The 13,491-nt window shown below is 40.1% G+C and overlaps 1 protein-coding gene across 1 annotated transcript in view; it reads left to right on the top strand.

Annotated features, from left to right (window-relative positions):
• The window catches only part of LOC127197593 (solute carrier organic anion transporter family member 1A5-like), a 50,906-nt gene that overhangs the window by 6,913 nt on the left and 30,502 nt on the right, over window positions 1-13,491 (top strand). Inside the window, exons 2-5 of the mRNA XM_051155539.1 lie at window positions 2,076-2,188; window positions 4,345-4,486; window positions 6,001-6,133; window positions 11,046-11,152. Of these exons, the coding sequence (XP_051011496.1) occupies window positions 2,129-2,188; window positions 4,345-4,486; window positions 6,001-6,133; window positions 11,046-11,152 (442 nt within the window). The 5' untranslated portion in view covers window positions 2,076-2,128. The remainder of the gene's footprint in view (window positions 1-2,075; window positions 2,189-4,344; window positions 4,487-6,000; window positions 6,134-11,045; window positions 11,153-13,491) is intronic.

Raw genomic sequence — 13,491 nt, 5'->3', positions numbered from 1 at the left:
TGATTAATGTGACAGAGGACTTACTCATTATCCAGACATCCTTCCCACTAGGCTGCTATGGTATTAATGTATTTTTTGTCAGCAGAGGTCCTAAGGCAGCATCATGGCCCAGCAAATCTGAGAACAGAGGAGAGGGAGAGGAGGGGGAAAGGAAGTGGGGAAAGGAAGTGGGGAGGAAGCAACTTATCTAGATTATTTAATGAAGGGTCTCTGGGAGGGGGGAAGCCTCACCCCTAGGAGGAGGGCAGAATATGCCAGCCAATGCCCTGCAATGGGCAGAGACCTAACACTCTCCTTTCTCTTCTTCTCCTGGTTTCACTCTCCCTTCCTCTTCTCCCTGTCCCCCCTTCTCTTCTCCTCAGAAAAGGGAGCCCACCTTCAAACCCCTCCAAGCACCTCAAGTTGCCTCAGAACTGAGTGTATCCTCTTTCCCTGTAGCCTGCTAAGCAGACTCACCAAGGGGAAGTGATCAAAAAGCAGGCAACAGAGTCTATGTCAGAGACAGCCCATCCTCCACACTTAGGGGGCCCACATGAAGCCATAGTTACCCATCTGCAACATCTGCGTAGAGAGCCTAGGTCCAGTCCATGCATGATCCTTGGTTGGTGCTTCAGTCCTGACAGGCCCTCTGTGCCCTGGTTAGTTGGCTTTGTTGGTCTTCTTGTGGAATTCCTGACTTCTCTATCCTTCCCCCTACTTTTTCACAATACTCCCTTTGCTCTATCCAGTGTTTAGCTGTGAGTCTCAGCATCTGTTTTGATCTGTTGCTGGGTGGAGGCTCTCCAACGACAGCTGTAGCAGAGTATTTCCCTGTAGTGTCAGGGGTTGATTCTCTCCCTTGGAGTGTGTCTCTGGTTGGGCCAGGCATTGGTTGGACATTCCCTCAATCTATGCTCTATTTTCATCCCTGCACATCCTGTACGTGGGTGGGTTACATTTTGGGTCAAAATATTTGTGGGTGGGTTGGTGTTCTCCTCCCTACACTAGGAGTCCTGTCTGATTAGACAGTGCCCTCTTCAGTCTCCATAACCCCTGACCCCTGTCATTAGGAGTCTCAGCTAGAGTCACACCCACATCCTCCCAGAAGCCTACCCTGTCATAAGTCTCTAGCTTGTCACAGAGATGTGCCTTCCCAGGGTTTCTGTTCTCTCTGTAGGCCCTCTGCCCTCCCACCCCACCCCCCCCCCACTATCCCTAGGTCTGATCTCCATCCTCATTTCTCTACAAACTCCTTCTCCAACCTTGTTCCCTCTCTTCAACTGCTTCCTCTGGCGATTCTATTTCTCCATCTAAGTGAGATTTAAGCATCCTCCCTTGGGTCCTCAGTGTTACTTATCTTCTTTGGGTCTGTGAATTGTAGTATGCTTATCCTGTACTATATGGTTCAAATCCACTTATAAGTAAACACATACCATGTATGGCTTTCTGGGTCTGGGTTACCTCAGGATGATCTTTTCTAGTTCCATGGATAAAGAAACCATGGTACAAAATTACACAATGGAGTACTGAACAGTTTTATTCCAACTTTATACTGGCTAGAGTCATTTGGAAGAAGGGAACATCAGTTGAGAAAATATTCCAAGGAGACTGACTCTGGTCTACCCTGTGGAGCATTTTCTTGATTGATGATGCATGTGGGAGGGCCTGGCTCACTATAGGTGGAGCTATGTCTGGGCAGGCAGTCTTGAGTTATATAAGAAAGCAGGCTGAGCAAGCCATGAAGAGCAAAGCAGAAAGTATTGTTCCTCCATGGCTTCTGCACTGGCCCCTGCATCCAGGTTCCTGCCTTGAGTTCCTGTCCTGACTCCCCTCAGTGACGAACTGTTTATAGATATACAGATAAAGATATAGAACTGTGATCTAAAACAAACAAGCAAGCAAAAAGCTTTCCCCTTTAATTTGATTTTGGTACTGGTGTTTTATCATGGCAATGGAGATTCTGAATAAGACACCCTATCCCTAAGAGAGTTTTGTTGTTTGTTGTTGTCTGTTTTTCTTTTGTTGTTTTTAAGAATGACTTCTTACAGTTCAGAAAATAATTTAGTTAATACTTGTCTTTTTTTTTTCCTGGGAAGACAGCAGTAGGACAGTTAAAGCGTAAACATCTGGAAACAATCAGAAGAACAGCATGGGAGAACCTGAGCAAAGAGGTGCAACCCATGGGGTCAGATGCTTTTCCAAGATCAAGGTATGGACTGTTCCTATGTAAGCATGAGAGTCTTTTAAAACAAGCACCAAAAGTGCTTGTGATATTGCTCAGCTTAAGTTTTCCAACACAAAATATTTTCCTTAATATGTTGTTAATTTCTTACCTTAAAGAAGTAAGTTGGTTTTATAATTACAGATGTCTAACCTTGATTATTTATCCAAGAACATTTATCAAAATGATTTAGAGCAGAAGTTCTCAACCTCTGGGTCACGACCCTTCGTGAGGTATCAAATGCCCCTTTCACAGGGGTTAACTAAGGTCATCAGAAAACACAGATATTTACATTATGACTCATAACAGCAACAAAACCACAGTTACAAGTATCAACAAAAATAATTTCATGGCTTGAGTCAACACAACGTGAGGAACTGTATTGAAGGGTCACAACCATTAGGATGGTCAAGAACCACAGATTTAGAAGGTCTTAAAGGACGATAGAATTTAAAAAGTTTTAGATATGTACTACATTGTGGTGGAGGTCAGAGGTCAGAGGTCAGAGATCAAGCCAGTGCTTAGCCCTCAGGGATTCCTGACTGAAGCTCACAGCTAGGGAACACGTCTCTCTACAGGAACACTCTTTTGATTAATATGTAAAGATGACTTAATGACCCAGCCAGACAAATATTTTCTTCAAGCGTTGACAATACAACAATCATTGTTTGTAAGAAAACAGTCCGTTGTGTTAGCTGTTTTATTGGTTTTCAGTATTTTAGACACAACTATTGTTCTCATAGTTCCAAAGGCGTCTTTATATCACAAACTGTAAACTTACATTAACCCAAGAAACTTGAGAACTGGTCCAGTTTCTGCAGAGTCCTTCAAACATTCCTTTGTGAGATGCTGCTTCCTAACTTATCCTATTAAATGGTCCTTCTCCCTTTATTCACATGTAGTGGAATGTTATTAAGATAAAAGAGAGGCTCAGACTCAGGCCTTGGAAGGTGCTTTTACCTGCAATTCTCACATGCTTCTGAGGAACCCAGGTCCCTAGGCTCCTAACCTTATCTAGACGCTTATTAAATGTGCCATTTTGTACAATTTACACAAGCTGTTTATACTTCAGTGTTTTTCATCTGAAAAGGGTAGTGGTACTTCTACTTTTTCAAGATTAAAAAAATTTCATTCTGAGACCTCTCTAACTCTCTCTTCTCTGTACTGTTGCTCTTTCTCTGTCTCTCTCTGTCTCTCCATCTCTCTGTCTCTCTCTCTCTCCCTCTCTCTCTCTCTCTGCCTGCCTCTGTCTCTCCATCTCTCTCTGTCTCTCTCTGTCTCTCTCTGTGTCTGTGTCTCTGTCTCTCTCTGTCTCTGTCTGCCTCTGTCTCTCCATCTCTCTCTGTCTCTCTCTGTGTCTCTGTCTGTCTCTGTCTCTGTCTCTCTCTGTCTCTCTGCCTGTTCTTGTCTGTCTCTGCATCTGTCTCTGTCTGTCTGTCTGCCTGTGTGTGTCTCTCTCTCCACCCTCCGCTCTCATCACTCTGTGTCAGTCACTGTTGCTGCATGTGTGTATTTGCTCACCCTTCAGGATACCCTCTACTACGTGTACGAAGGATTAGACACAGGCATTCACAGACACCAGGAAACTCTTATGGCCCTGACAGAGGAGAATGCAGGAAAAAAAAAAAAAAAAAAAGGACAAAGCATTGCACTGACCTAGGATTTCCAGCGACCTGCCATTTCTGCAGAGGAAACATAGTAGACTTATTATAGAAAGTATGCCTTGGTGTCATTCTATGTTCTCTTCCTTCCCTTCCTTAAAGGGGACAGCACTTGTCCTGTAGATAACCGTAGATTGCTGAAGACTCATCAAAAGCTGTGTCTTACATAAAACAACCAAATGCCACAATTCCATGTTTCCTGTATGAATAAGATACACTCATAAAAGAGCAAGGCCATAACTGTCTGCAAAATTCACCACAACTAACCCAACATTCTAACTCTGATTTTCCAGAGTGAGGACACTGTGACAGACAGAGGAGAGATTACACTTTAAAGTTTCTTGCATGGTCAATGGCTATTTAAGTTGGATACAATCCCCTACCTTATAGTCTAAGCTGTTTTGCCAGGAGATGGAAGATATATAATCAGAAATTAATCAGAAAACAAAGTTCTCATTGCTTATTAAATATTTTTCTTCCTAGATGTTTCTGTTGGCAATAACATGTGCGTATTTTTCCAAATCGCTCTCTGGAGTTTACACGAATTCCATGCTCACACAGCTAGAGAGACAATTCAACATCCCCACATCAATAGTTGGATTCATCACTGGGAGCTTTGAGATTGGTGAGTTATTTTTACATTTGCTAATTTTTATAAATTGGCATTTACTCCTTGAATTAGACTATTTAATATGACTGAGTTACATGTTTCCTCGTATTGACTGAATAGCCTGGTTTAGTGTGAAGAAATCATCATGGTGGCAGGTAGTTATTGCCACATAGTCCCCCAGGGCCTCTTCTTTCTGACAAGTGGCAGAATATTAGGAGCATTCATATATAATTCTATTATTTGATAATGCAAATAAAAGCTAAGGGTTTTTCATTGGCATTTTAGAAGCTTGCTGTGGGAGTCTGGAGGAACTTGCGTTCTACAGGAGTAAACAAGTGTTTCTCTTTCCCTCCTGTCTGTCTGAGATCAATAGCTATTCACCTAGTCATTACGGAAAATAAAGATTACTTTCTGTGTTTGAGTTGTATCAGACTCAATTCAAAAGAAGAATGAGTGAAATTTAATTCCTGCTTTTGAGCGATGAACTGGGTTATGGGAGTACAAAGGATGAAGGATGGAAAGATTCACTCTATTAACAAAGTGACCTGGATGGAGTTCTTTGTGTCTCTCTTCTCTAGTTTAATTATAGATTTTACTCTCTGAGATCTATAACAGTGGTTGGGAGCACTGACTGTTCTTCCAGAGGACCCGGGTTCAATTCCCAGCACCCACATGGCACCTCACAACTGTCTTTAACTCCAAAATCTGACACCCACAGACATACAATGCACATAAAATAAAAAAATAAATAAATTATATACATAGATTTCACTCTCTTAAAAGTAAAATTGCTTTAATGTATTTAAGTCAAAACAGCAAAGAAAGTTCTCACTAAGTTGCCTGGGCTGGTCTTGAATTCACTCTGAGGCCAGGCCAACTATGACCTTGCAATCTTCATCTCTTACCTTCCAGTAGCTGCAGATGTCAAGTCTATGCCACCAGCTCCCACTGGCCCTCTGTCAGAATAGGGCTTCCCAGTGAGTTTCTTAAATGAATATTTTTTTCATAAACGACAAAAATAAATTTTTGGTTTGACTTTGTGACTCCTGCAATGTAGACCTAACATTCAGCTGGAAGGTTAGGTTCCTTACCATCTCTCTGCTTAACAGTATTACCTGGCTTAAGGGAAAAAGCGATAATAGAAGCAGACATATGTCTTGGCCAGGTTGAGCAATAAAGGTGTTTTCAAATAGTAAGCTTGAAAAACATGAATCCATTTTAATCTAACTGAGAAATCCCAAGAGGAGAGGTCAGAGGTAACAGGCAGGCTGACACCTGCTTTTGCATCCGATGCCAAGGGCAGGATAATCCTGAATAGAGCTTTAGCATTCTCCAAAGTAAAGGATACTCTTCCTTCAATGTCATAATCACTTTACCTATTAAAACAATAACACAGAACATCCTAAGCTCTCATCTCTGTATTGACGTGGTTGTTAAACAATGGACCCTAGAGTCCAAATGCCGGAGAGGCTGTTGACTAAGAGCTGATAATATTTTACTGACACAAGCATTCTCATTCCCTCTTCCAGGAAACCTTTTGTTGATTATCTTTGTGAGTTATTTCGGAACAAAGCTGCACAGACCTATCATGATTGGTGTTGGATGTGCACTTATGGGCCTCGGGTGTTTCCTAATGTCTCTACCTCATTTCCTCATGGGCCGGTGAGTATTCCAGCCTTTGATGATATTTTAGGTTCAACTTTCACCTACAGGAAAATTATTTCAGAATTTCTTTCTGAGAGAAGCAAAGTACTCTCCCAAAGAACAGAAGGCTAACATGAAAATTAGAAGATGTGGTGTCTGGTCTGCCAATATGATTTCTGAATCCTGTGGCCTCAAGTCCATTTAAGGTCCCAAGTGGGGACTTGAGACACCTCTTTCATGAAGTTGAGACACATGGAAGGGTTCTCTGAATCTACCAACCCTCATGCTGGGTCCTTCCTCAGGGCTATTTTGATACTTTGGTTACAAGGGTTCTACATTTTGACATAATCATGAGTTATCAAGACATAGAACAATGTCAAGGCCAATTTGATTTTCATGTTTACCAAAGTAGCTTACACAGAAAATTGTGAGAGTGAAAGCATTATGAGTTATCTCTTACTCCCTTCCCTGTTTTCTCGAGACAGTTTTCAGGGTTTTTTTTTGTTTGTTTGTTTGTTTTGTTTTGTTTTGTTTTGCCTGCATGTCTTGTTAGCTTTTAATACATTAGTGTTAAATGATATAAAAAAATTACTAATTCCATTAGCACGACTATAAACATATTTTCTACCATAGAATCATTGTGCCATTCTTTGTTATAGAATTTAATTTTTCCATAAATTTAATATTAAGCTTATTGTCTTTTCTATTGGATTGACATGCTTTGTGTCCCTCACTATCTCACAAGTCTCTCGCTGGTGAAAGAGAGAACATCTCTTGACACAGGTCGGCAGCTTCACTGTTGTCCTGGTGATGCCTCATGCTGCTGTCTGCTGTGTTCCCCCTGCCTTTGAATTGTAAACCTCTAGGTCAGCTCAGTGCCTTTCCCTTGGAATTCTCCACTATTATTCACATTATGAATTTATTTTACTTCCTTCTTCCCTCATCTTCCTCTTGGCTCCCTTCTCCTTATTTTCATTCATTCATTCTTTCTTTCTTTCTTTCTTCTTTCCTTTTCAGACATTTTATCTATTATATGTGTGTGAGTGTTTTACCTCATGTATTTATCTGTATCATGTGTTTGTCTGGTGCACACAGAGATCACAAGAGAGTGTTGGATCCCCTGGAACAGAGTTACAGATGGTTCTCAGCTACCATGGGCTGCTGGCAAATGAACCCAGGTCCTCTTCAAAAGCAACAAGTGCTCTTAACCACTGAGCCATCTCTCCAGTCCCATGGTGGTTTTCTTTTTTGAAAAGGGTCTTGCTATATAGCCCAGTGTTGTTGCCTGACATTTACTATATAGCTCATGCTTGCCTCAAACTTTTGGTAGTGCCCTTGCTTCAGTTTTCCGAGGATAGGCTACAAGCCACAACTACTTTGTTTTCCCTCTTTATTGTTGTTAATCATTCCCTGGAGAGGCATCCTACCGTCTGGTTCCCTGTTTACTTTTCCACACTTCCTTCTGTAGAGGAAAAACAGTTCCTTATAAACATTAAAGATATTACCTCAAAGTTTGTGGACTTTGGAATCAGAATTAGTATTCTAACTCTTGTGGTTGTTTCCTGTTTAAGCTTTTGGCTCCACAGTCTGAAACTGGTGACTATTGGTATATGACCTTTGCCACCTCAATCAGGCATCTTTGGTCAAGACAGTTTGTAAGGTTTCTTGGCCTCTTTCCTCTTTGATGATATGTTCTTCCCTCCTCTCATCTTTCTGCAGCTGCTTCTGGAGCACTGGCTTCCTAGATTTTATTCGTATTTTGCCATCTTCATTTTTTTAACTTTATGTCTTTTCATCTTTTTGTTACTTCCAAGGAGATTTAATTTTGTCTTCCAGTATTTGAATGAGATCGTGGTGTATATTATCATATTTAAAAATGTTTCATATCAAGGATTCCTCTCTATCTAAAATGTTTTTACCTCCTCCTCCTCTTTCTCCTCCTCCTCTTCCTCCTCCTCCTCCTCCTTTTCGAGACTGGGTTGCTCTGTGAAGCCTTGGCTGTCCTGGACTCACTTTGTAGACCAGGCTGGCTTTGAACTCGCAGATATCCTCCTGCCTCTGCCTCCTCGAGTGCTAGGATTACTGGCGTGAACCACTGCACTGAGCTTAAAATGTCTCTTCTGGGGGGAATATCTTGGAGTTTTCTCAAGAATTTGGTGCATTTCCTGTGTAACTGTCCATCTGTATCCACTGTCTCTGGCTTCTTCAAGTACAACTTTTGTTTGTCTTTAACTTCTATAAAAGAGTGTGCCCTTGATGGCCTTGGATATCTGTTCATATCTAAGAGGAACAACAACAGAACTAACTAGAAATATTGTATACAGGTCTAGACTTGGTTAATGGGAGACTGTTGTCTTTTTCAGTAGGACGAGTCAAAAGGTGATTGAGCAGGAACTGGATGATGTTGACCTGACTCTGAAATGTGTGTAACTTGCAATCCTAGGACAGGATTCCCTGCCCTTGTTATAGGGAAAGAAACTTGGATACAAGCCAGAAAGGCATGAGAATATCACCTTTTGCACAGTTTTAAAAAAAATGCAGTGACCCTCCTTTTTGGCCTCTGTGTTCTCAGTTGTATCTGCTTGGATCCGCTTGTACCTGCGGGTATTTCCACTTGGAGAGATGGAGGATCAGTCTGAGGAACTAGGTATTCCCTGTGTACATTTTCAGCTTTGCTTTGTTGCCCAGCTTGGTCCTGCATTGGGAGTCTCTTCTTCCAGCTTTCAAGGGAAGCCTGGAACATATCATGCTGCTCCCCACTGCATGATAGTTATGTTTCCCTTACCTGTTTAAGTGGCCATTTGCATATCCATATCCCAATATCAAAATTGTATTGAGCTTTACTGTATTTTCAGTCTCTAATTTACAAGATTTAAAAATTTTTTCACTACTTTGTTTAGCTATATGTTGTGATCATGGTGGTAGTGTATGCACGCTTTTGTGTGAGATCATGCAACAATTTTGAGGAGTCTATTTCTACTCTCTCTGCCTACCCTGTGAGACCTGCAGTGGAATCTGTGTTCTCGGGCTTTCATACATAGAGACATCTATACTATATCACAAGCTTTTTTTTTTTTCTTTTTTTAAACACAGTATAATGTAGCTCAGGATGGCCGCAAACTCACTCTGTCGTTAAGGATAATCATAAACTTTTGATCCTCTTGCCTACATCTCCTGAGTGACAGGATTACAGGCATTTCCCAGCATATCTGGTTTTATTGCGTGGGATTGGTGCTTGCCAGGAACCAATGACCAATTGAGCCACATGTTCATATCAAGATTTTTTTTATCTTTGAGGAAATGAGCTTTGCCCTTTTTCATTTTGAAACATTTCTACTGCCATTTATTGTCATTTTGGGGAATAAATGGACCTTGAGTGAACAACTGAACTTTAAGTGGATAATGAACGAAATTAAGGTTATTTTTATATTCTCGGGTATTTTTTTAATGGAACTGACAGTTCGCAGATGGAATTTAAAAATTATTTTATACTTTCTATTATATTCAAACCAATGTCAAGAAATATTTGGCAATTATTGTGCTTTTCCACATTCTGCCAAAGGTGATAACTTTGAAGGTTAACTTTGAAGTTAACCTATCTTCATGGGATATGACTAGAGAGACATGGGCTGTAATCAACACTTCACTGGCAAGCTCTGTGGGGATGTGCAGGCAGATGTTCTAAGCAAAAGGTATTCTGACTTCTGTGATATCAATCCACAATAATTTTCAATGGAGAAAGACGTAGAAGGACATATTTTCCTCGATGGTGGCATTCTGTCATTTTATTTCTAGGACAAGCTGATTCTTGATGATTTCTTCAAGTAAAATGGTGACAGTTTATTAGCACTTTTGGTCCCATGACACTGTGTTGTCAGTTGATAGATTCTGCTAACTTCATTATGATGTGTGGATTTTTCTTCTGTTGGGGTTAGTGAGCACATGGAAGTTTGGTTGTTTGAATCTTAGAAAGGATGGACAGGGTCACAGCTCAGAGAGTCCAAAGTAGGTACCTTGTTTTGTGTTGTTTGTGTCTTCCTAAAGCTTTTATCTTCTTTATTCTACTTTATTGAGTCTCCTTTTTGCTTTGCTTTTGTTCTTTACCTCACACCAATTATTTCTAGAAAATAGCCATGTTGAAATCACAAAGAGTTGACATTAGAGAATCTTGAAGCTATTTCACCTACACGTAGAGACTTGAGATAGCTGGGAGAAAAAAGTGGCACATTCTTTGTTGATTATCAAATTCTTTTGATGATATTGAATACTGATTATTCAATTGTTTTCTGATTTTGGCTTTTGTGTGTTTGGTTTTTGTTGTTGATGATGTTGTTTTGTTTTGTGGGTTTCTTTAGACAGGTTCCCATGAAACTCAGGCTGCCTTCCAACTTGCTGCATAGATGAGGGTGGCCTTCTAATTCTGACACGTTTACCTCTCAGGTGCTTTGGAGACAGTCACGGGCAAGCACACTAATTCTATACACTGGGGTTTGAACATGCAGTTACATGTTGAGCTTAATGATACAGATTTTTGTTTCTACTTATTTGTTTGCTTGCTTGCTTGCTTGTTTATTTGTGAGTGTGTGCCAATGTGTATATGTGTGTTTGCATGGGTGTTTCTCTGTGTGCATTTGTGTGCATATGTGTGTACATGCAGAGAACAGGTGACTATTTTATGGACTCTTTCCACTTTCATGTGGGTTCCAGGGATTAAACCCACGTCATGAAGCTTGTGCAGGAAGTGCTTTCCCTGCTGCATCCTCTTGCTGGCCCTGCCATAGGATTTATGATTCCTGACTCAGAATGACTGCTGAGGAAATGCCAGCTCAGGCTCTGGATGCCATGTTTTCAGGGAAGCAGGATTCAGTACTCTGCAGATGCTCTCATTGCACTTAGCTCCTCACAGTGAATGCTTCCTGTGTCCACACAGATATGAATATGAAACAACGATTTCACCTGCAATCAACTTGTCCTCAAACAGCTTCTTGTGTGTGGAAAACAGAACCCAGACCTTGAAACCAACGCAGGAACCAGCAGGTTGACTAGAGCTTCTTATTGCTTTCTGCTCAGAGACTCAGCCATGGAATAGCATTTATGAAGGACTTTCAATACGGTACTGGGTTTAGTAGACACGTAAGACAAATGAACAAATTTTAATTCCCTTTTCAGGGAAGTGAGTTATCTAGTAACCGAGCATACTGTCCCTCCTGAGTTTGAATATACTTATTAAGACTCCTTTGTTTTTTAAAGTGGGTATTTTAAAATATAAGCCAAAGATATCCACCCCAGTGTCAAAGGTTGGCTTTGACACACAGGGTTAAGACTGAGGTAGGATGTAGCATCTGCCAAAAAGCCGGTAGCTCCTGGCTTCATGGGGCCATTATTGCTTGTGGTTGGTGAAAAGCTCTAAACTTTTTTTTTCTCTAATAGCCAGGGTTTGTAGCTCCTGAGTATTCTCTTCTTTGGTCATATTTGGCCTTAGAGAGGGACACCAAAACTCTTTAATAGCTGGAGCTGATGGCTCTAGAGACTGTTTCCTCTTATTGCAGTGAGACACTCAAAGGGAGAAGAAAGAGGAGGGAGCCAGAAATTGATGGTTTCTGGCATAGACTTCCAATAGAAAAATAAAAAAGAAAGGGGAAACATGCATGTGTGCGTGTGTGTGTGCACGCACACACACACACACACATTTAGTAGATGAAGCAAAGCAAGCTCCAATCCTTTTTATGTTTATCCTTGGCTGATATATTTTCTCAGACAAAGTTCTCTATGTAAGAATTAATTTACCTCATAGCCACAAAAGCAATTATCACAGAAATGGATAAAGTCATTACAGGGCAAGATTAAGTGCCTAACTAAACATTTATTTATTTTATTTTATTTTTACATATACATTTATATTATTACACATAAGTAGAAAAATTGCATACAGCAAGAAGAACCACAAAATAATCAGGGATCATATGAATGTTACATTTATGGTGTTTTGGTTAATTATATTTGGCATCAATGTAGAAAACATCTTTCCTATCTTGGTGAGTCTAAAATTCTGAATGAGAATCAATATCTATCCTCTCTCATCTCTGCCATCTCAAAACCTCTATCTATACCTAAAAACATCTTAACCCCTAAACAGCTTAGGTTAATTGTAAGATTAAACTATCAGGACTTCAACCCTCATCAGAGACTTGACAAGGATTGAAAGTTAATTACTTGAGCTGCAGGTTAACAGCTTCCAGAATGAGAAGGGGAAAAAAAAAGAAAGAAAGAAAGAAAGAAAGAGAAAGAAAGAAAGAAAAGTGACAGAGACAGTTTACAGCCTGAACAGTCACCTAAAACTCTCTATAACATTGGAGCATTATCTTCAGCATTCTGGCCCAATAATGCTGACAGACATATTTGTGAGACAGGAACTATTGAGGACTTGCTTACCCTGTCTCAGCAGAGTTTGGCCATTGACTCTGCCTGTATCCAAGCTTGCCCATTTTTAGGAAGAATTCTGTCTGTGGCAGAAATGAGGACGTTTTGCCCAGTGGCTAGTTTGCCACATTTGAAGCCATTTCCATAAGTAGGTTCTCTGATGCTCATAATCTTCTTGAGGTAGGCTGGGTGTTGCCAGGAATTAGCCTGTTTTGTTGTCAAAGAATCTTTAAGATATTAAAAGCTTCTTAAATGTCATATTCTGTAGGTTTCTGAGGCTTTGAAGACTTTATCGAACTATTTTACCTCGTCTATCTATAGGATCATATCTATCTGTTAAACCTAGGATGTATATCCTTGTGATTAAAAATAGGCTGGTTGTTCACATGACCATAATTTGATCAAATAACAAATGGCTTGTACTCAATTATTCTAATCAGCCAGCAATAGCACTTTCCAGGTTTTGGAAGTAAGTTTTATATTATACTTGAGTTGTATGGGTTCAGTGCCTCATATTAGAATAGAAATATATATAATGTGTGTAGAAAATGGTCTTAAATTTGAATTCTATATCAATGTATCAAAGTTAATCTTATTTTTTATCAACATACAAAGTTCTATACCAATGAATTAAAGATAACCTTTTTTGTTGGTAACAAGTAAGGCCTTAGGTTGAGGAGTAGGTTAATAATCTACTTTTTATCCCATCATCTCTATATATTTCTATAACCCTTCCTTCTTTCTTTTCAACCCCTATCACTATATCTATGAAAGACAGATGGAAGAAGAGAGACATCTGAGTCCAACCTCATTTTCTTTCTGAATAAGATCAAATATCAATTATAAGCAACTCCCAATGAAAACAGGCATCTGTAGTACAAGAGAGAAAACATAAACCCACCTACCACCCCACCTTAGGGAAAATGATACATTGTTTTCTTAGGGTTTCTCCCAGC

The sequence above is a fragment of the Acomys russatus genome, chromosome 13 (assembly GCF_903995435.1).
Source record: "Acomys russatus chromosome 13, mAcoRus1.1, whole genome shotgun sequence".
In the NCBI taxonomy this organism is placed as follows: domain Eukaryota; kingdom Metazoa; phylum Chordata; class Mammalia; order Rodentia; family Muridae; genus Acomys; species Acomys russatus.
This window is presented reverse-complemented; position numbering and strand designations above follow the sequence as displayed.